The 20,678-nt window shown below is 38.9% G+C and overlaps 1 protein-coding gene across 1 annotated transcript in view; it reads right to left on the minus strand.

Moving 5' to 3' along the window:
• The window catches only part of TRPM3 (transient receptor potential cation channel subfamily M member 3), a 279,898-nt gene that overhangs the window by 109,657 nt on the left and 149,563 nt on the right, over positions 1-20,678 (minus strand). Inside the window, exons 5-6 of the mRNA XM_026064041.1 lie at positions 19,086-19,210; positions 9,537-9,708 (exon numbers count right to left, since the gene is read on the minus strand). Coding sequence (XP_025919826.1) covers positions 9,537-9,708; positions 19,086-19,210 — 297 coding nt within the window. The remainder of the gene's footprint in view (positions 1-9,536; positions 9,709-19,085; positions 19,211-20,678) is intronic.

The raw sequence follows: 20,678 nt of genomic DNA on the forward strand, positions 1-20,678 counted from the left end.
AGCATGCAGGTTTCCCAGGAGGGGTAAAAGAGGGTCCTCCATAGCCACATCCCATGCGCACTTCCCTGGCTGCATTCACCTGCTGGAGGCATCCTGACTTGAGCTGTCCTTTGCTAACTACAATGTTTAACCCATATCTGCTTTCACAAGCCTCTCTGAGATATTTTTGGCTCCAATGCCAGATTCACAAGCATCATGAATCTTGTGATGAAAGAAGCTCAGGTTTCCTATCTCAAATAAAGCCTGAAACCTGTGAAGCCTCAAAGAGTTCTGAGTTTTACTCAGGCTTCCCAAAGCTCTACTTTACAGTAGGATCCCTCTACTAGAAAGAAGTCTGCATGTACATCTTTCTAGCTATGTAGTTATGAAAATGCATCTAATGCTGCACAGAATGTGAAAGAAAGATCTGAAATAAATGAGAATTCCAATGCATTTGATGATGGTGCAATGGTCAGAGAAGATGCCAGTGATGACAATTGAACGTCCCTTTGCCTTCCCAGCCCCCTTCATATATTCTCAGGCATAGGATGACAAAGGGAAGTCCACGGGTCACATGAACAGATATTGCCGACATATTACACTGCCCAAATTGCCTTCTCTATCTAATCAGCTCACTCAACTTTTTTCAGCATTTCCAAATTCAGGAGTAAGTTCTTCTCATATGCCTACCAGAACTGAACTACATTTGCCAACTCTACAAAGAATGATAGATTAAATGCAAAGATATATATACCAATGTCTGAGTCTTTCTATTTCAGAACAGTAGGCTATGTGTAGGCCAAACTTTGGCACTGAACGGTGTATTCAGAATAAGAATGACTTCAGATTTATAATGAGTAGTAGTATTTCATATGAAGCCCTATGAAGTCTAGGAGACTATTTGTCCAGAAATGTACTAATCAAGAAGAGTAAGAATACCACAGGATGGACCTACATAACCTAAGGATKTGGTGTGGAAATCTTTGTAAGAAATATCAAGGTGGTTCACTGCGTGGAACTCATTGAGCAGCGCAGAAGAATTCTGGGGCAAACTAAACAGAAGTTTTCACTTTTTTTAAAGAAAATAAAACTAAGACACTGACAACTGCAGAGTTTCTAGAAAAGTGAACTAGACACTAACCCTTAAAAAAACTGCAGCACAGAATATTTATTTTTTTCTTTTGTCCTCACATGGTGTTGAGAAGATGAAGCACAATGTAGGTAACACTTTGGGTATTACTCTTGCAGCGGGAAAGCAGGAGATGAAGACTAGTCTGGAGGCTCACTAAATACATCTGTCACGCCAGCTTTAACATAAGTGTACTGTGCAGCTTATTCTTCAAAGCCTTGTGATGCAGTTTGCCTACTCCAGAAAGGTGTCCAACTGCATGCAGTTGGATTCCTTCTGATCTTTCGCCCACATTTGGCTTTGAAGAAGAAAGCATTGTGTCCATTGTTTGGATTTGCAAGCTTCAAACAAACTGAAAGAGTGTGTTTGTTAAGGGAGTTTATCAAAGATGAAAAATAAACCAAACTACTGTTTTTTTGAAAGACACCACTTGCAATTAAGTATGCTTTGCCTTTATGTCTGCTGGCTTAATATTGTTGTTTCAAATATGTATTTCATACGTATCCTCATTTTTACTTAATTTTGGGATCTTCTGGAAAAAGAATCTTTAAAAATCTCCAAAAAAGGTCTTTTATTTTCTTTACAACTGTGAAATGTTCAGACAGCTCTTCCTGAAGAGGAAGGTGGCAGTTAGTCTTATGAAGAATAAATAATTTTCCCAGTGAAAAAAGTCTTTGCTTTTCCCATCAGTAAGGGCTACACTACTGTCTAGGCTACATTACCTATCCTTGTCATTTTCACTGCTGATGATAGTGAAGTCCTTTTGCTTCATTACTTCTCTTTCCTTCCCAAGATTATGCCTCATAATGTAAAATGGCATAAATCTAAGTAGTGACTTCTGGTATTAAATTAATTTTCAATCAGACTAGCAAATAAGACTCTTTTAAATCATTAGAGCAATCATTAGATCTTTTTTACATTTTAATCCCTGAAGGCAACTGTTAATCCTAAAGTGAACACCACTGCCTCTCTGGTTGGACTTTACCTCTTCCCAAAACAAATTTTAAAGATGTAAAATCTCTGTCAGATAGTTACAGAGAACAGAAAATTCTGGCAGTACTCTGACCAAGATTTAAATCTTTTGATATATGAAGTTTTCAATACAACAATGAGGTCTAGTTTTAAAAGAAAAATGTCATTAGTACATTACGAAAAAGTTTACATGGCCATTCGTCAGATTTGCAGATATCTTACAAAGCCCTTATTCTGCACTTCTAGCCAGTAGTGAGAGTGGAGTAGAATAAATTATCCCTCTCTAACACATGACAAACACATATCTAAACATAAGAGACCTCTATAAATGAAGTACAAATATTTGTTGACAGAACAGAGCAAAAAATTGGCAGATTTGATGCCTTCATGCAGAGTTAGCAGCACGCTATAGTATTTGTTATGTTTACTTGACTTTTCCGATTATAAAAACCCAATTAACCTCTACTGAAAATGTTTACTTTCCCTTTGTTGAACATAACCTGTGGAACCAGTTGACAACTGGATCCCAAAATGCCTGGACAATACAATATTTGATAAACATAAACCATGGGTCTAAGTGCCATGGAAGCCTTGCTGAAATGGGATTCATTCTGTTTCCAAATAAAAGCCAAAGTAAAAGGAAATAGGCTGAAATGACTGCTCCATTTTCATAGGTACTTATTCAGACTACAAAATATCACTCTACGAAACAAAGCACTTTTCTTACTATGTGGCTTCCTTTTAAGAATAGTCTTAATTATAAAAAACGTAGCTGGCAAAAATGGCACAGTATGTAGATTCATTGCCATATTCAGTTTATACTTGTTGGTATATATGTACTGATACATGCAAGAAAAAGAAAATAATTGCACGCTTCCTGAAATAGTTATGCATACACAGGAATACACTGTAGGTGTATGTATGCTTTCTATGCTGTGCCTCCAGCTTCTGATTCTGGTGACAAGTAATTATAAATGTTCTTTTAAAGAGAAACTGACAGTATTTGCAACTAATTCACAACCTCTTTTACTCAAATTTGATACTTTTATACAGCCTACATGTAACCATCTTACGTGTATGAACAATCAATTGTTTTCTTGCCTTTGCCCACAGCTGCAGTAAGATCATTCATATGAAGGAAAGTAGCATATTCATGATGCACTTGGCAAACATGCTCAAAGCTGTTTAAGGATTTGAGTCTGATTTTAATTAATAGTAATGATTATACCACATGAAGTGAAGGCCTTAACGCAAACAAGAAGAATGAAATGCATATTATAAATAAGCCAAGATGAACACAAAGACAAGAAAATGAAACTTGAGGTAGGATTTTTAAAGAGAGATTCTGTAAGTATCGGTAAAGGGTCCTTTTATGTTTCATGAAATATTTCGAGACTACATTTGTAATTTTAGAAAGCACTCTTCTGGCTAAGAACAAAATGGGTAAACTCATGGAATGTCAACCTACAGGAGTGGCTTGTTCTTGAAAATGATTAACAGTCCTTGGATCAGACCTATGAGCCGAGTTGCTACAGTGGCAGTTATCCTAATCTAATGTCTGTGGAGAAGCAGGAATGAATATTTTATGGCCTGTAACCTCCAATATGCAGTTTGTGGACAAATTTCTTCTGTGGTTCTAGTTGGAGGTATGACTGATTCTATCACGATTCCCAGTAATGTTCTGAAGATGAAGTAACGATGTACATATTAGTAAACGATCAGGTCATTCTAGCACATTTCATAGAGATGCTTGTTAATGTCCATGAATGCCATAATTGGAGGATCTGCAATAGGGTGTTTCAAGTAATTAGATGCTTCATTTTTTTCCTTTGTCTGTTTAGCGGGTAGATAACCTGACTGGCAATACATTAAGTTCTGTTTCTATAGTGGCCGTTAGCATTTTCCCAGGATAGCAAAGAAAGACTAGTTGTGCTTTTACATTTGTGGGAAAATAAGAAATTCATTAATTTCTAATCCAATGCCTATTAACAATACCAGATTTCTGAGTAAAACTGTTCTACCTCATCTTTTCAAACAGTTTCTTCAAAACTTTTTTTTTACACCATTGTGCCCCACTGGAAAGGACATGTAAGAATACATTTGGGGAAAAAATATCTGCAAAAGGAAAGAAAAATCTACAATATGTGCTGAAGACTTTTCAGGCAGCAGGGGGAGGAGGGAATGTATTGTGTGGGGGATTCTAGAAAAACAAAGACATTCTTAACATTTTAGAGGAAAAGTTGATCCCTAATAACTCTGAATAAAACTGAGTTTTGAGACACAAGATTTTAGAAAGACTTTAATCAAGAAATACTGTGGATGAGAGGAGCCTGAGGAATGCACAAGAATTTAAAAAAAAAGAGTAATTGAATAGGACCAATATTGTGGCAGAGTATCTCTTGAGAACCCAGGCCTTTTCAGTTTCAATTATCCTTGAAAAGATAACCTTAATATGATCCAACATCATACTTTCAGTGCAAACAAGGCAAACCATGTACTGGATTGCAATAGACACAGAAATGTGTTCAGGGCATGTTGTTATCCCCTCTCACCCATTCTAAACTTGTGAGGCTGCACCTGCAATATTGTATTTAGGTTTGGGCTGCCCAGGTCAAGAGGGATAAGGGAAAACTGGAGACCATCCAAAAAAAAGTTGCTAAGGTATTCAGTGGGCTAGAACGTATGTCCTATGAAGATAGTTTGAGAGAGAAGAGCTTGTTTACTCTTTTGAAGAGGAGTCAAAGGAATAATCTAATATCTACCTACGACTGTCTGAAAGGGAGTTAAAATGGCAAAGAGGCCAGCCTTTTCTTGCTACAGCCAGGCTGTATATCAAATGGGAATGGCCACAAATAGCAGTTTGGAAGCTTCAGACTGGACTTAAGGGAAAAAAACAAACAAAAAAATAAATAAAATTTTTGCTAGTAGGGTAGTGCAGAACTGGAAGAAGTTAATCGTATAGATGGTTGAATACCCATCCTTGGAAGTTTTCGGACATGCCTAGACAAAGCCATGGATGAGTTTATCTAGCGTTGGTGATGGTCCCACTTTGACTCAAGACTGGGACTGGGGACCTCTAGAGATCTCTGCCAGCCAACATGATACCTATCACTCTTGGAGTAGCTCTCAATCCTCTTGCATTCAAGGCAGTGAGAGAGAGTTTAGCATTAAGGACACTTCCAGAAGCAGTGAATCAAAAATCAGCAAAATGGCAGCAGTGAATGATGTCAGCCTAACATGCTATAGATCCTTACAAGTCAAGAAAAAGTATAAGCATAACATCATAACTCAAAACACAGCTGCAGTCCACTTAATATATTCCTGGAAAATTATATCTTTTGATCAGGAACACTTTACTGCATTTAAAATCTGTGCATTCCTCTTGAAAATTTCTACTCACTAATGCAATATTCTTGAAAAATAATGAACTAAAACTTTTAATTCCATGTTTTAGTGTAAAAGGTTTTACACTAGCTGTCAAATTATCCTTGCAATGCTGTGCAAATAAGCCATACAGCAGAGATGGTCAGAAAGATATTTTTCCTTCTTTCTAGTGTATATTTTGAGATGATTACCCTGCCTTCAAATTCCAGCAAAAAGCTCAGGACTCAAACGTTTGAGTGAATTGAAAACCCAGAAACATTTCTGATAGATCACTTTCAACATTTCATTTTGAACTTGAAACAGTTTTCGAAAAGTTCATATTACTTTCACTACAAAACCATGTATTTTGAAACTTCATGTGTTTGAGACAACTGGTGGCTCACTGCAAGAAGCAGTTGCTGGGCTGTGTTAAGATCATTTTCACTTGTGAAAATAAGAGAGACCTGCCCTGAGCACCTACGCATCAAATTGACCTCTAGCTAAACGCACAACTCACTGACTATCCTGAACCTGCAGACTCAAAGTGACCCACAAATGCAACTGTACTCTCTGATTGCCTGAAAAGATTGGTATTATTATTATTATTATTATTATTATTATTTTTGAATTAGTACTGGAGACAAAACAAGAGCTATGGAAGTGGTAAAATTTGAAAAAGTGGTAGGGAAATAGAGTATTCAAGTGAATTCTTTCTTTTCCCTAGTGTTATTCTATAAATTCATAGAGGGTATAGGGCAAGCATTTTATTATTTTTTTAACAGTGAAATTTGTAACGTTCAGGAAATTAGATGTTGCTGAATGACTGAGAACGATGGCTTGTTAGGAATAAAAAACAGTTCAGCCTTTTCTGAATTATCTGGCATACTTAAGGGCCTGATTTAATCTTAAATTTTATAAGAAGACATTGCTATTTGCTTAATCTATTTGAGAGGAATACAGTTTTCCATATCTTTAATAGGTGAACACAAGCTTGAAGTTTCTCTTTGTGAATACCATCTGATCCCAAACATCCAAAAGAGCTATCCCCACACTGAGGAAAGATACAGTAGAAGCAAAAGAAAGTAAATAAGAGGAAATGATAGGCCTGGTGTGTTAAAGTCAAGCAGGCTTAAAAATATGAATAAAATCTGCTTTCAGCACTATTGTCCAGGGAGAGGCTGTGAAATAAGAAGTTACCAACTGTTTATTAGTTCCTTAATTATTCTGTTTTCTAGCCCTCTGCTCTTCTGTTTGGTGATTAGATGAAATTGTACCTTTTCCTGACTTTCTGGAGAACAAAGGTCTGATGCTGTCAGTGTCTTTTTTTCTGCTCCGCGTGCTGACTACTGAAAAGTGGTAAATAAGGATACACACATGGCTGCACACGCTGCCCTTTGGCCGAAGGTCCCCCTGCAGCAGTGCCACTGCCCGTGCTGGGCCAGGGAAGTCCCTACCCCACTAGGATGGGTAAGGAGAAAGGCAGCAGAAAGTGGCCATCTGCTTGGCTGACCCACCGGCGCAGGTGTTCCTCATCTCACCCATATGGCCACCTCTCTGGTCGCTAGCAGCAGGGCAAAACTCAGTCGCCTGCTTTTAAAGCAAAAGAAAGCAATGCAAGGCAGAGACAAGGAACTTCCAAATCCTTACAGCACTAGGCATTTTGTTTGCTGAAGTTACGCTGTCACTCAGATCTACAAACCAGGAAAAATTCTGGGCTTCACTGAACCAAGCTTTTTAAATCTCACCAGCAACCTTCCCTTAACAGTCCTCTCACATTTCTGTCTTTGAAGAAGTGTCGTGAGATCCAAGTATTCTTATACTTTCATGAGAGAGAGATTTGGGAGGGAGAAGTCACATAGAACAGGGAAGAAAAAATGTATACACTCTTGGGGCGGGGGGAGCTCCAGAGATCCTTTATGGTTTTGTGGGGTTTTGTTGAGGTCAGATAAACATTTGATTGAACCACCAAAGTTCTGAGATTCATCTGTCAATGTTCCAGTAGGTAAATCTTTTGTCTAAACCTGAATTAAGTAAATCTCTGAACAGATTTGTATTTTAATATGAAGTTTTCCCCCCAAATTTTGTGTTGTAAACTGAATATGCTCATATTTTTCTCATTCATGTTCTAAAAATAATTATTATTTATGGCACAGTTTTCTATAATTTGATTACATCATATATGTCACTTTCAAATGTGACATATTAATGCCGGTCAACCCAGGTATCTCCATTTGCTAAGGACACTCACACACACACATGCACACACTGCTAAGAATATACACATGTACACACACACACCAGTATCTGAGAAAAAGTGATATACACACCGATACTGTAAAAACAATAAGTCTGGATTCCTCCCATTTTGATTTACTGTGGCATGAAATCACTGTATTTGTGCAGTGATGCTGAAAGATCTAAGTGGCACACCATTTTAATTTAAGCACAGACGGTAATCTTGATACAGAAAGCTACATCAAGCACTACCAACACACTGGTTTGAATTCAGCCCGTTGAGCCTGTCTGTAATTCATTACTGTCTGATGGCTGAGAGGTTAAACGTGTTTCCTGGTCTCATTCCAGTTTCCAGAGCCTGTATCACAAAAACCATGAACCTTCTTGGCCTTAAAATTGCATGTTTACAGGGAGTTGTCAGCAGAAAGGCTGTGCGTGTGATCACTTTTGAAAACTGAATTCTGTTCTGTTCTCCTAAACTTAGCTTATACAGGTCAATGCTGCAGTTCACTTGTAAGACTGAGAAAGTCCTGCCTGGCTACTGCCCAAACAGAGGATTTGTTCCCTATTTAGGGCACAGGTTCAGTTTCCAGAGCTGACCCTTTTCTCCCTTGACTGCAGTAAGTTTCTAATAACTGAAAGAACTTAAATAGAAGCAAAAAAATCCAAAATATTTAGAAAAAAATTATCTCCTCACCTAAATTAAGCTTCTGTAGTATTACAGAAATAGCAATAAGAAAACAAAACAAAACACCAAAATGTTCTGGGTTTGGGCTATGAAAAGATGGTTGCAATAACCAGCATGTTCAGGTCAGAATATCATCCTTTATTTTAACCAGGCAGAGGTACTTACTTGAAGGATTATTTTTTCCTGCATTTTATGTGGGAAAGTGGTACATGATTACAAAAGAAATAAATTCATGTCAGAGAAAAATTTGGGCTCCAGTCTGATCATTACATGGAATAGGTCTTTGCAAAAATGATCACAACAGACCAGACCAAAGGATCATCTAACCTCATATGCTCTCCCTGACAGCGGCCAATGACAGCTGACTAAGAAGAAATGATAAACATAGTGCAAACATATAGTGACATTTCTCTGGGATAGCCTCTCTGCCTCTTAATATTCATGGCTTAGGGACTGCTTGAGTTGTGGGGAATAAAAGGGGATGGCCATTAACAGATTTTTCTTCCATGACTTACAGAGAAATTTTCTGAACATCTTTAAGTTTAGGTGTCTGCATTAGCTTGCAACAATGAATTTTAAATATTATGTGAAGAATTACCTCCTGTGTTTAAACCTGCTACCTGCTAATTTCATTTGATTTCTGCAGCTCTTATACTCTGAATAGGAATGAACCATCACTCCTCCCGCAAGTTCTCCATGCCATGCAGGACTTCATACATTTCTATCTCAGTCATCTCTTTTCAAGGCTGAAAAGTCCTTTTCTGCTTAGTCGCACCTCAGAGAAAACTCTCCTTTACTTTTTGTCACCCTTTTCTGTACCTTTTATAATTCTATTATTTTCTTTATGACATGAAGGGGACTAGAACTGTATACAGTTTTAAGGAGATGTAGCAAAGACTTATATGTAAGTTGAACTGAGGACCTTAACAAAGACTGTTTGTAAGTTACCAGAAACCCATTCATCTCTTTCATTTGTGCTGTACTATCACCCACAGTACTCTAGAATCAAATTGTATTAGCTTTGTTCACTATTATTTACTTTTATTAACTCATGTTCACCATTTTTGATAGCAGAATTCTAAAAATATACAGACCTTCTTGCCTTTTCAAACTTTTAGTGTCCTTGATACAATTGTAATTATAAAACAATATAGGTAAAATGTTACTCACTTGTATTTATCTTCTGAAGTGAAATGTGCTTTTCCAGCTGTCTACGAAGTTTCACCTCTGCTCCATATTTACCAGTAGTGCCATTGTCAGCCAAAATGAAATGGGAATGCATGCTGTTGAGCACTGTCAACTTACTCATGGGATTGGACATCGTCTGGTATGGTCGGACCACCTGCATTTTAGAGACAGAGGAAAAAGATAGCACTAAACAGAACAGACCCTCTGAACTGAATCAGTTGTGAGATACCAGCTGACAAGACGATACAATAGAAAAAAGCCCACCAAAATTGTTTGTGAATAGCTATTTGAGTATTGCACTTGAGCACGGCTGTCTTGTATGTAAAGAACAGAAAGTAACCCTAGCACTTAAAAGAGAGTGGCCACCTCCTGCAAAAGTCTTGTAAAGACTGACCTTTTAGAGGCAGACTCTGCTTAAAGGGTTTTTCAGGATAATCTGTTTCAGTGGCCCCAGTAGCCACTGATCTGGTGGCAAGTCCAGCTGAGGGTCGGTCCTCCATGGACTGTGTGACCACACACATGTTGTACACCTTGTTTGCATCGACACAAATCCCCTTCTTATCATCCTCTTTGGCTCTTTCTACATAGCACCCACCAGTCCTGTGGCCCTGGTGTGCCACCTGCCAGAGATCTCCCATGGGCCCACTGCTGGCCCTGCCTCTGCTCAGATTTTCTGGTCCCATTTATGTGGGGGTACCAGCACAAGGGACCCTCTGCCATCACCTAAATACAAGCATAAACCTCTACAAGGAGAAAAGACCTGGGTCTGCAGAGTAGTGAATGCCACTCTTGGCGGGGTGTACACATGGTATTATATCATGTTTTTGATTTCTTTGGAAAAAACTGTTGGCCCAGTCTCAGCACAATACAAAGACAGTTGTTTGCATTCACAATAGCATTGCAAAGTTGCCATTCAACAGGGAATTTGCTACATTGCCTTTGATTTGTTTTCATTGGGGGAAATTATTTTGTGGACAAAGTAAATTGTTGCAGAGATGTCCCACTCATATCCTCCAGTCAGACCAAACAATGACACTGGGCCACGCTGGGTCATCAGCTACTTTGGTGGGTCTCCAGCGATGTCAGTCAGACTGCACTGATGTGACAAAAGATTTCATCTTGTATTGAGGGATTCTGGCTGATCATTCAAAGCCATTTGCTAGAAATATTGCTCCCTGTATTGTTTACATAGGTCTGCCTTCTCTTTTTGGAAAGACAAAACTCCTTCTGAAAATTCATAAGTTGAAATTCCTGGTTGAAAAAATGCTGAAGTGACTTGTTACAAAACTCGGCTATGCTATGCTTGATCTGCAAGGAATTTTCTTCAAGGCTCTGGCATTGTCCTTTTTGCAAATCTAACAAAAATTCAGTCCTTTTTGGTGCACAATATTGTACATTCTTATGTGTTGGCAAAAGTGCTTGCAAACAGACAAATATAAGCTTCTTAATTTCTCTCTAAGCTTCCCTCCCTTTTTGTTATTTAAAAGGGCTCTTTAATTGAGAAATAATTCTTTATAACTAATATGTATATGTTTGAATATGTCTTTGGCCAGAGATGTCTCTGTTCTTTCACTTGCCAATGCTTGCTGCACTTTGGTCAATTCTTTGACGGCAAAGGGAAACCCACAAACTTCTGCTGCTGTAATAAACTGTCAATACAAAAGATACTCTCTAAGGTGTTTCTCTAGCAAAAGTGAAGAAATAGCTCTGAGAAGACCAACAGGGGAGCTGGCCAACAGTGTGGGATTGCCTTCTGCTCCAAGAACAGGTGGTAGCCTGGGCTTAGATTTCTTCTAGGCTGTTTCTTTCGGTGCCCCATTCATAAAACATTTATTCTACAAGGAAGTATAGGTTAACAAATATCAATATGCTGCTGGAATATGCTCATTAGCTAGCTTCTACAGACACAGAAGCCCTGTCTCCTATGTCACAGACAGAAAAATAAAAGAAGATTCTTTCATACTCCCTAAAAATCAAATAAAATCAATCCAGACAGTTACAGGTTTTGTAACTGATACCTGTTCCATCTCTCAATATAGAGGACACAGGCCAGCAAGATCTTTTAGGAGAGAAAGGACTTGAGTTGCCCATTCCTTCTGTGATTACAAGAAAAACAATCAGCCGATGGGAATGCAATTTTACTGTAGGCTGGCAGCTTGTCCTTCAGAGCAACTGCTCAGGATTTTCTAACAGGAACAGCCTGATCTGCAGTTTTAATGAGCTGCATCTCCAAAACCTCCACGTCTTGATTTGGTAATGCTGCTTGAAGGCAGATTAGAAGGTAATGCTCTGGTTCTGTGTCTGCTGTTTAACTACAAGGTGAATCATGTTATTAATAAAAATTAGAAATGTGACAACAGGAATACAATTATTTTCAATGGGACTGTTCACAGAATGCACAGCTCACTAGCTGAAATACCTTTTTTTGTAATGAAGTTAACAGACCGTATCGTGAACTCAGACTATCCTGATTAAAGGATAAGCAAAATTTTCATGAAGGCAGCAAAACCCTAAGCTTTGAAGTTATTTCCTTGCAGTGAATTGCTTCGCTACTACACTCAGCAGATTTTCAGTTTCTCCCTCTTACAGTTCCCATTCCTTTGTTCTTTTCAATCTCTTCCATTTTACAGGCAAGTTGTTAAAAGGTTGGAAAAAGTTTGACTTTAATGTCTTCTCATCCTCTTTCTGCATCAAGAAAGGGGAGTAACGGCCCCCAGCATTCTCCTCTGCAGAGCTGAAAGGAAGTATTTATCCTCAAAACAACTCCTCTAAATATAGCTTAACTTATGTGAGAGCAGCCACACTGCGAAACAGCACTCCTGCTGCACAACGCAATGGCATTTGGTCAATAGGTGATGAGCTGCACTAACCTCAGCAAGTGCATTTGTACCCTGGGGAGGCAGCAAGCTTGAATCAAAAGCACTGACATACTCGGTTTACACTCTCTGTGGGCACTGGAGACTCAACATAGGGATAGCACTTGAAAATAACTCGGGGTATCTCACTGTGGTGGAAGAACAAAAATGTAATCAAGTAATTGGGTGAGAGATGTAAATTAGGAAATGTAATTAGGTGAGAGAAGAGAAATGAACCATATGAGTAACACCCAAGACCTTGAGCTCTTGGGTGAAGAGAGAGGTCAAAAACCATAATGGTCCATTTGCCCAGTGCTACATGCACAGTAGGGGCCAGGGCTGTCAACTCCTGGGGATTTCCATTCGGCCAGCTCTGAGCTCCGTTTCCAACCAGGCTGGGCAGTAGCTCTGGATGCTGAAGCTCCCAGAGCAGAGGACAAGGTGCAGCACTGACAGCAACCGGGAACCGGCCCAGGAACCATGAGAGAGGCTCCAGCTCTGACGCTGCCCTGTACCAGGCCTGCCAACACATCTGGCAATAGCTCCCTACCCATGCACGTGCCATGTGATCCAGCCCACGAATCCAAGCATTCGGGGGGAAGCCACAGCACTTTGGCCAAACTTCATGTGTTCAGCTCACTGGTAAAAAATAAAAGTGAGATGTGTGATTTGCTTCTTGGAAACCCAGCAGCCGTTGTTCAGCTTATGCCTTCTTTGTAGCCTCACAGTTCTGCGGTACACCAGGGAATAGGGTCATTCTTGGCAATATTTAGAGGTTCCTGGAAGCATCACTTTCCAACACCTCTGTATATGCTGCACATATGCCTGGCTCCACCTTGGTCTCAGGCATGCTGTCCACATGGAGGTTTGCAAGGAGACAGGCTGAATCTCTCTTCCTTGCATCTTTTCCTAGAATAATTATTTCCTGACTAGGACGAGGCATCTTAGTGGGCTCTGATATTTTGACACTAGATAAAAACTATACTGGAATGAAACTGGGAACTAACCAGCTACGGTTAATTCCTCTTTTTTTCCCAGCAATTCAATTTAATCTCAAAGTATAATATACTTCTTGAAAATAATTGTTAAATATCTACCAAAATTAAGTCAAAATTGGTAACAAAAAATTCCATGGCATTATAAAGTAGTATACTCTTAAAGATTAGGTGCCTGAGATTTGTAGGCTTTACTGTTATTCTGAAACCTGCAGAAAGTAGTTAGAGAAAAATATAATCTTTCTCTCACTGTAAAACCAAAGATGTATGAGGGACAGGAGGAAGTGATCTCACACCACAAGYTAACATGACAATTAAGATGAAACAATAAAAAGAAAGTATGCTGCTCATCTTGATGGTCCTTAGCCTGATGCACATGTTGTCTGACAAACAAATACAGAATATAAGAGCAACCAACATGAATGGTGGGCTTTATGACAAGACTCACTGGGATGTGTTTTAAAGGGTATGGTTTAAAGTGGTGAGATCGGGCTACATACCTATCAAGCTTGACAGTTATATGACTTTCTTCATATATGTGAGGAGTAAGGAGAGATTAACTCTTAAATAGTTTTCCTGGTTTAGATAACCTTTGGTAATATCAAGGTGGCATTCTGGAAATGAAGGTGACTTGCTAGTGACAGAGCAATATTCTGTTGAAGTCCTTTGCAATGAAGGATTTACAGATGAGATCACGGARAAGGGAGAGGGTAGGACTTTGTGTGTTGGTGAAAATAAGTCTTTCTCAGTTAGTTCAGCAGTGATGTATAGCAAACAAACCTAACTCTCTAAGCTTTCCTCATTAGTCACGTTTCTACATCTCTTATCTGATCTAGTTAGTTATGAACTATACTTGATTCCTCTTAAAACTAGACACAGGACCTTGGAGCAGGCCTCACCCATGCCAAATGCCATGGAAATTAATGATTCCCTCTGTCATATATCAGTCCTGCTAAGTCCCAACATAACACTCATCCTTCTGCAAAGGCATCATGTTATTAAGTCATCAGCTGTTAATAATTATTTGGCGAACCACTACAATATGGTGGGATGTCTTTCCTGAAGCAGTTGATTAGTCAGTTATTGCCCCAGTAATTTTGAGGAGTTCACAGTAGCACTTATTCCATGATAGGCTGACTTCAAACAATTGCTCTGGTTAATAAGACTCTCTAGATTTATGACCCTGCCCTCCAAAGCGCATGCAACTTTTCCTGTTCCATCATCCAAATCATTACTGAAAACAATGAATATATGCATAACTAAGCAATTACAGTAGGACTGCAGAGTTCTACTGTGAGTACTCTCTGAACATCCTAGAGAAAACTCTACTGATGACATGCCTTTTCTCCAGTTATAGTTAAAAAAATTCAGCAACTGCACGGATATCAGACTGGTTACTGTGAAATTGCAGTCTTTAATAAATCAGAAGCATTATATAGACACAGAGTGGGAAAGCCAGGTTTTATTTTATAACAAAAAAATCTAAACTTATGTTTAATCCAGTGCAAATTTAGGTTTTATACTAAAATGGACAACTTTTGCTCCTCTATTTTGCCATTTCAGCTGCATATGAGAGTAGGTTTCAAGTAGCAGCATATTCATTGCTCAAGTTCTATTCAAAGTATTTTTCTGAATGTTCTGAACAATATAAGAAAGCAGGCACTTGTTATTAGTAAAGTCCATAAAGAACAACTGCACTTGGCTGTGATCCTGTTTTCAGCATTCGATTTCTAGGGAGTCAAAAATATAATTTGTTCTGGAACACAGGGTGCATGAAAGCGGTTGATACATATGTGTATTTATATCTATGTTTGTAATATATATTCCACAATTTTCTGTGAGAAAGTGGTTTTCTTTCTAATAGCACTTTAACTGTTTGTGCCACAAGTCTACAGGACAGGTTTATACTGAGGTTTCTGTGTTCTACTGAACTAAATCATAAAACTCAACCACTTTTGCTTTCTCTTAGTTGGGTAAAGCCTTTGTTAAAAACAATAATTGTTCTACTTTCTACAAAATTTCTGCTGAGCTTCATTTTTGCCAACATAGTTGTTGTTGAGTGTAAGTCAGTGATCAATGAAGTAATGTGGGGAGAGAAACACACTATCACACATGGCTACAAGAGCAGTCTAAGTGAGACAAACAAAATCCAAGAAATCTCTAAACAACAGCATACCATAGTATGCTGGAGATGTCCTTTTGTTTGCTAAGTCACACAATAGAAACATGTTTTGATCTGACTCTCAAACACTAGCTCCTTTGGAATAAAATGTGACTTATTCGAAAGATCTTGCAGAGGAAAAGGAAAGTACTAATATCATTGTCCTTTTATTAATCCAGGCACTGTGCCTGGACGCACAGTGAGGCGAATAGGAATTAAACCCAAGTAAGGACTGAACAGACTCTGAAAGGAAATCCAACGATATTAACGGTAAGTGTGCTACAAAGGTTTGCAAGGCGCACTCTTTTAAAAGAAACAGTGGCTTTGTACTTAACAAGAAATATGCTCATGATGGAAGCTTTCTATGAAGCTGAGCAAGCCACCTTCCTTTCTCATATTTTCTATTAGAGAATTGGGAATAAGGCAACTGACTTCCATTCCCCTCTGTGCTTTGTTTTTAAATTAGATGCTGAGCATATCAAGATGAGCACTACTTTTTGCTTTTGCAGTACTGCTGTAAAACTAATCTCATCTGTGACCTTTAAGCAACCCCAAAACAAATCGTTTACAATAGTAATAGTTGGCTTAACTTGGCCACTTCCCTTTATGGCTCTGAGAAAACCCCTTGGGCTTCCTGAGAGCTGACCCATTTGAATGGGTTGGTAAACACAATAAAACTCAGCCATGACTTCAGAAAACATAAAAGCCAAACACGGACTGGAGCATTAACTGTGGCACAACTTTGCTGAGCAAATCTGATGTCCACCAGGCAGAGGGAGACAGCACGCATGGGTGCATGGGCAATACAGATAACTCCTCCCTTCCTGTAAATTTCCCATGACCAAGCAAATTTTCTGTATCTGATGCTGCTCTAAGCAGCGAGGGTTTGGTTTTGATCATAATTTAACTAGACGTAGTTCACATAGGCATAAAGCCACAYTGATGCTGGAGTTCAACAAGCCTTTTGCTATTGGTTGGCTTATTTCCCCCCAACCCCTCCATAATCCTTTGTGCCCTTTGTTACTTGCTTAACGATGATTCATTTTACATGCTTATGGTACTATTTATATTTCCCCTTCTTGGTTCATTTCACAGCATTCACCTCTAATGAGCCAGTCAATATAGTATCCTTTGATTTTCAAAAAGCTTTCAAAAGGCTTCCTCACCAAATGCTTCTAAAGAAACTGCACACATGGATAGGAGGGAAAGTCATTTTAGGGATTAATAGCTAAGGAAAATTAGGGGGAAGGGAGAGAAAAGGGTAAGAAAGAAAGGTTAATTTTTGCAGTGACTGGATGTTAATAAGTAGATTAGCAGCAGAAGTGACCTACCTCGAGCTGAGTCTGTTCTGCATGTTCTGCTCAACACATTTGTAAGGGATTTGGGGGAAATACTAGGGTAAAAGAGCTCACAGATAATTCAGTGGACTACCAAGAGTTAAAGACAGCTTTCATAAGGCCTTTCACCAGGTCTGGCCCTGCTTCGGGTGTGGAGGAGGAAGCCCCAAACAGGAGCCTGGGCAACAGAGGCACCAGCTCCGAGGGCAACCTGCCTCTTTGCTTGGCAGCCGAGGGCTTCACACCGACCTTGGTGATGCTGTGGCTGTGTCACAGCGCACAGCAGGCAGCCAAGGGCTCGCCTGCCCCTATCTGGCCCGCAAGCTCCCCCACGGTTGAGCGGGAGATAAAAAGCCTGACTTGGCGATCAAGATGAAGATGAAATTCAGTATCAGTATCAGTATTGTTACAGGTGCATTAGAGATGTCTAAAAGCAGAAATGCTTCAGCATTGTGTCATGTCACTGATTGACCAGGTCATGTAAACAGTTAGGGCCAGGAGGCTTAGAGGAAAAGTTTCAATTTTGTCTATTGCAGAAACATTTGGGAGCCAATTTTGTCCCTACTGGTGACCCTGTGATAGTAAACCTAATGACATCATTGTGGCTGCATTAACAGAAGACTTTGGCCAACTTTTTTATTATTATTTTTTAAATGCTTGTCCTGTTCTCTCAGATGATCAAAGACTGGAAGGATATTTAGCGGAAAACATCTATAGAAACTGGAAATCAGGGGGTTGGTTTCAGATGGCTGAAACAGCAAGGAAAACAACTTTTTTCTTCAGTCCTTTCTATAAAGGAGGGCAGTGGAGTCCCATTAGCAGGTGGTGCCTAGCTGGGAAAAGAGGCAGGTAGCTTACTGGTAGGTGGAAATAACAAAGGGAGGAAGCATAATGTTCCAAAATGAATTAACTCAGGCCTAATTTAATGACCTCTCTTGCCTTCTGGCTTCTTGCAATGTTTCCAGAACTCCATGCATCTTCAGGCAAGATTGCTGATTTGAAATCAGTGTCTACATTAGTCTTACACTTATATAATCAGAAGCAGTTTATCTTTGTGATTATTAATTTCTGCCACTCAGCTTTGGGATTGCATCCCAGAAATGTTCATAACTGACTCTGAATTACTCTTGCAGAGCCTTGTCCTGCTGCGCCATAAGTATTGGTAGTCCTATTATACCAGCATTGGTGGTATTAGCATAAAACTGCGCTAATTGGAATTGCCCTAATGGTTATACTTTAACAGTAAATTGCCATGAATCCCATTTGGATCTCTTTCTTCCCACTCATAATTCCTTTTGACTTGACTGAAAATTGAATCCTCTTCCCCCCTCCAGATTGCTAATGGACAAATATACTGAGAAAGATGACTCAGAGTAATTTAGATAAGAAAATGTTCATTATGCAGAATGAAGACTACATCTCTTCTCCATTCAAGACTAATCACAGGTTCTCAGGCAGAATGCTTGGGAAAGAACCAGAAATGAGGGAAAAAAGGCTCAGGAATGTTTCAGATAATTTATAACTAGTATAAGCAAAGCATTCTTCTATTTAAAGTCAGGGCCATTAATTTTCCTGAAGAACAGTATAGGTTTAAAAGAGAAGAATGATACGAAGGAGTTTAAGAAACATTGACTCTGCCCCTTAAAAGATGACTGAAACAATGATTCTTTGAGGTCTGGCCTTGTGTCCAATACATTTATAAGACTCCTCCCAACTGCAGTAATAAAAAGGGATAGGATGGAATATAAGGGGGACCATCTGTAAATATGAAATTAACCAATGCATCACAATACTGTTGCAAAATAAATCAGACTTCAAGCCTTGCAAACAGTGTTTTCTTAGGCACTTTTCAGAGCTCACAGAGATCTAATTATGCAAGTTCAATATATATTTTAAGAGTAACATTTAATGAAATATTTTTATAATTTATTTTTAAAGAAAAAAATGAATGTATACTAGAAGCTACTGCAAATCCTTATCTTTTGACCTGCACAGCATAGGAATTTTCCTGTCGCTATCTCAAAACTATTATCAAGAATAATGGAAACCCAATGTATCTATTGAATTTTTTTGCTGCAAACATTAATTCTGTGAGAAATTGTTAGTAAGGGGTGGAAAGTAAAGGAGAAACAACCATAAGACTTATATATATTGGAGGTGATCTATGTCTGCATAGGGCTTACATCTTTGCCAATCAGATCCTCTTGATTTTCCACAATCCCCCAGGGTGCTATACCGATAGTGCAGATCTTCCCGCGAGATTTTGAGGCATGATCCTTCAGTGCATCTCCAACATGCCTAATGACTCCTGGAAAAGAAACAGCATAAAGTATAAAATTCAAATTATGACACTTTTGTTCATTATGGTCTTGGTTCAGGATAGAATCCCTTTTCAGAAAACACCTATGCATATGCTTACAACTAAGTAAAGCTATAAAGTATTTTCTTATTGATTACTGTTAGAGTATTACTATAGGTATTACTGAACTGGGTCCACAACACTGATACCTTCGTGGGCTTGGTAGTCCAATTTATATAATCTACAAAATTATTAGATAAAGTCACAATAAAAAATTACACAGCTCCAGAAATAAAAATGGAAATGTTGACAGCTGACTGTAACTTGTTTTTTTGTACTTGTGTTCACAAACATACATGCATGCAAGCAGACACATGGTACGTATGTCCTTCCCAAGCATAGCAAGAAACAAAGGAATGAAGTGGAAAAAAAAAAGCGTGGCTTGCATATAAATGTTCTCTTGTGTCCGAATAACGGATGGAAAAGTCATGAAAGCATCACTATGATCCTCTGTGGTAAACCATTCTACCATTCTTTCCAAATACTCAGTCACCTGAGATAGCTTCCAGCAGGGTATTGGAATCCCCCCAGGGATCAGTGAGAAAACAGAAATTAGTACAGAGACAATGACTGCTCCCCAGCTCTTTCCTGTGTTTTCTGCTGATGCTGCTTGTGTATGCTTTAGAGCAGCTTTGTGAGCACCTCAGTGGTATTCCTGTGCAAAGAACGCGTGGGGAGGAAGACTGTGGCAGCCTGGCAAAAGAATTGCTCACACCTGGATCATTCCTCCTTCCCCTTCAAAAAATCATTTTTACGATGTGGATCAATAACTATTTTTTGCAATATGGCTGCATGGAAGCATGCTTATGAATTTGCTGTTGATGTTATCTCTTACTCAGTTTCTCTGTTTACTTCCTGTTCAGATTCCACGAATTTCAGAATGACAACCTGCCCCCCCTCTCCCAACTGTACCTGCTATTAGCTATGAATTAAACTATGAGTCTGCTCTGGATTCAGAGCAGAAACTCTGGCCAGACTGCAGAAACGTCTATTATTTAGGATAATCATCCTACAGGATTGCATGAATATTCAAAACAACTTAAGTCATTAAATAGTCATGGTCATGTATGTGCCATCCTTTTCGCATCACTAATTCACAGTCCAACAGCAGCATTTCAGGATTTCTCTGCTATACTTTTCCTTGAGAGAAACCTGCTGTATAAATTCATTATCATCAGAACTGACTGTATGTAGAAGTTCTCAATTTATACAATTTCATACAGAGATAAAACACACAGTTGTCACCTACAATTTTAAAACCTAGGCCTAGAGCACTCAGCTACTTTGCTCCACAATTTAAAAGCAGCAATGAGATGCAACTGATAATGCAGAACTGCCTCTGAAATTATATGGTTTTAAAATAACACACAGAGACTGTTATTTGAACTCCATTTCTTTGACTATGGTCACATCTGAT

The sequence above is a fragment of the Apteryx rowi genome, unplaced genomic scaffold (assembly GCF_003343035.1).
Source record: "Apteryx rowi isolate R43461 unplaced genomic scaffold, aptRow1 scaffold_207, whole genome shotgun sequence".
In the NCBI taxonomy this organism is placed as follows: Eukaryota; Metazoa; Chordata; class Aves; order Apterygiformes; family Apterygidae; genus Apteryx; species Apteryx rowi.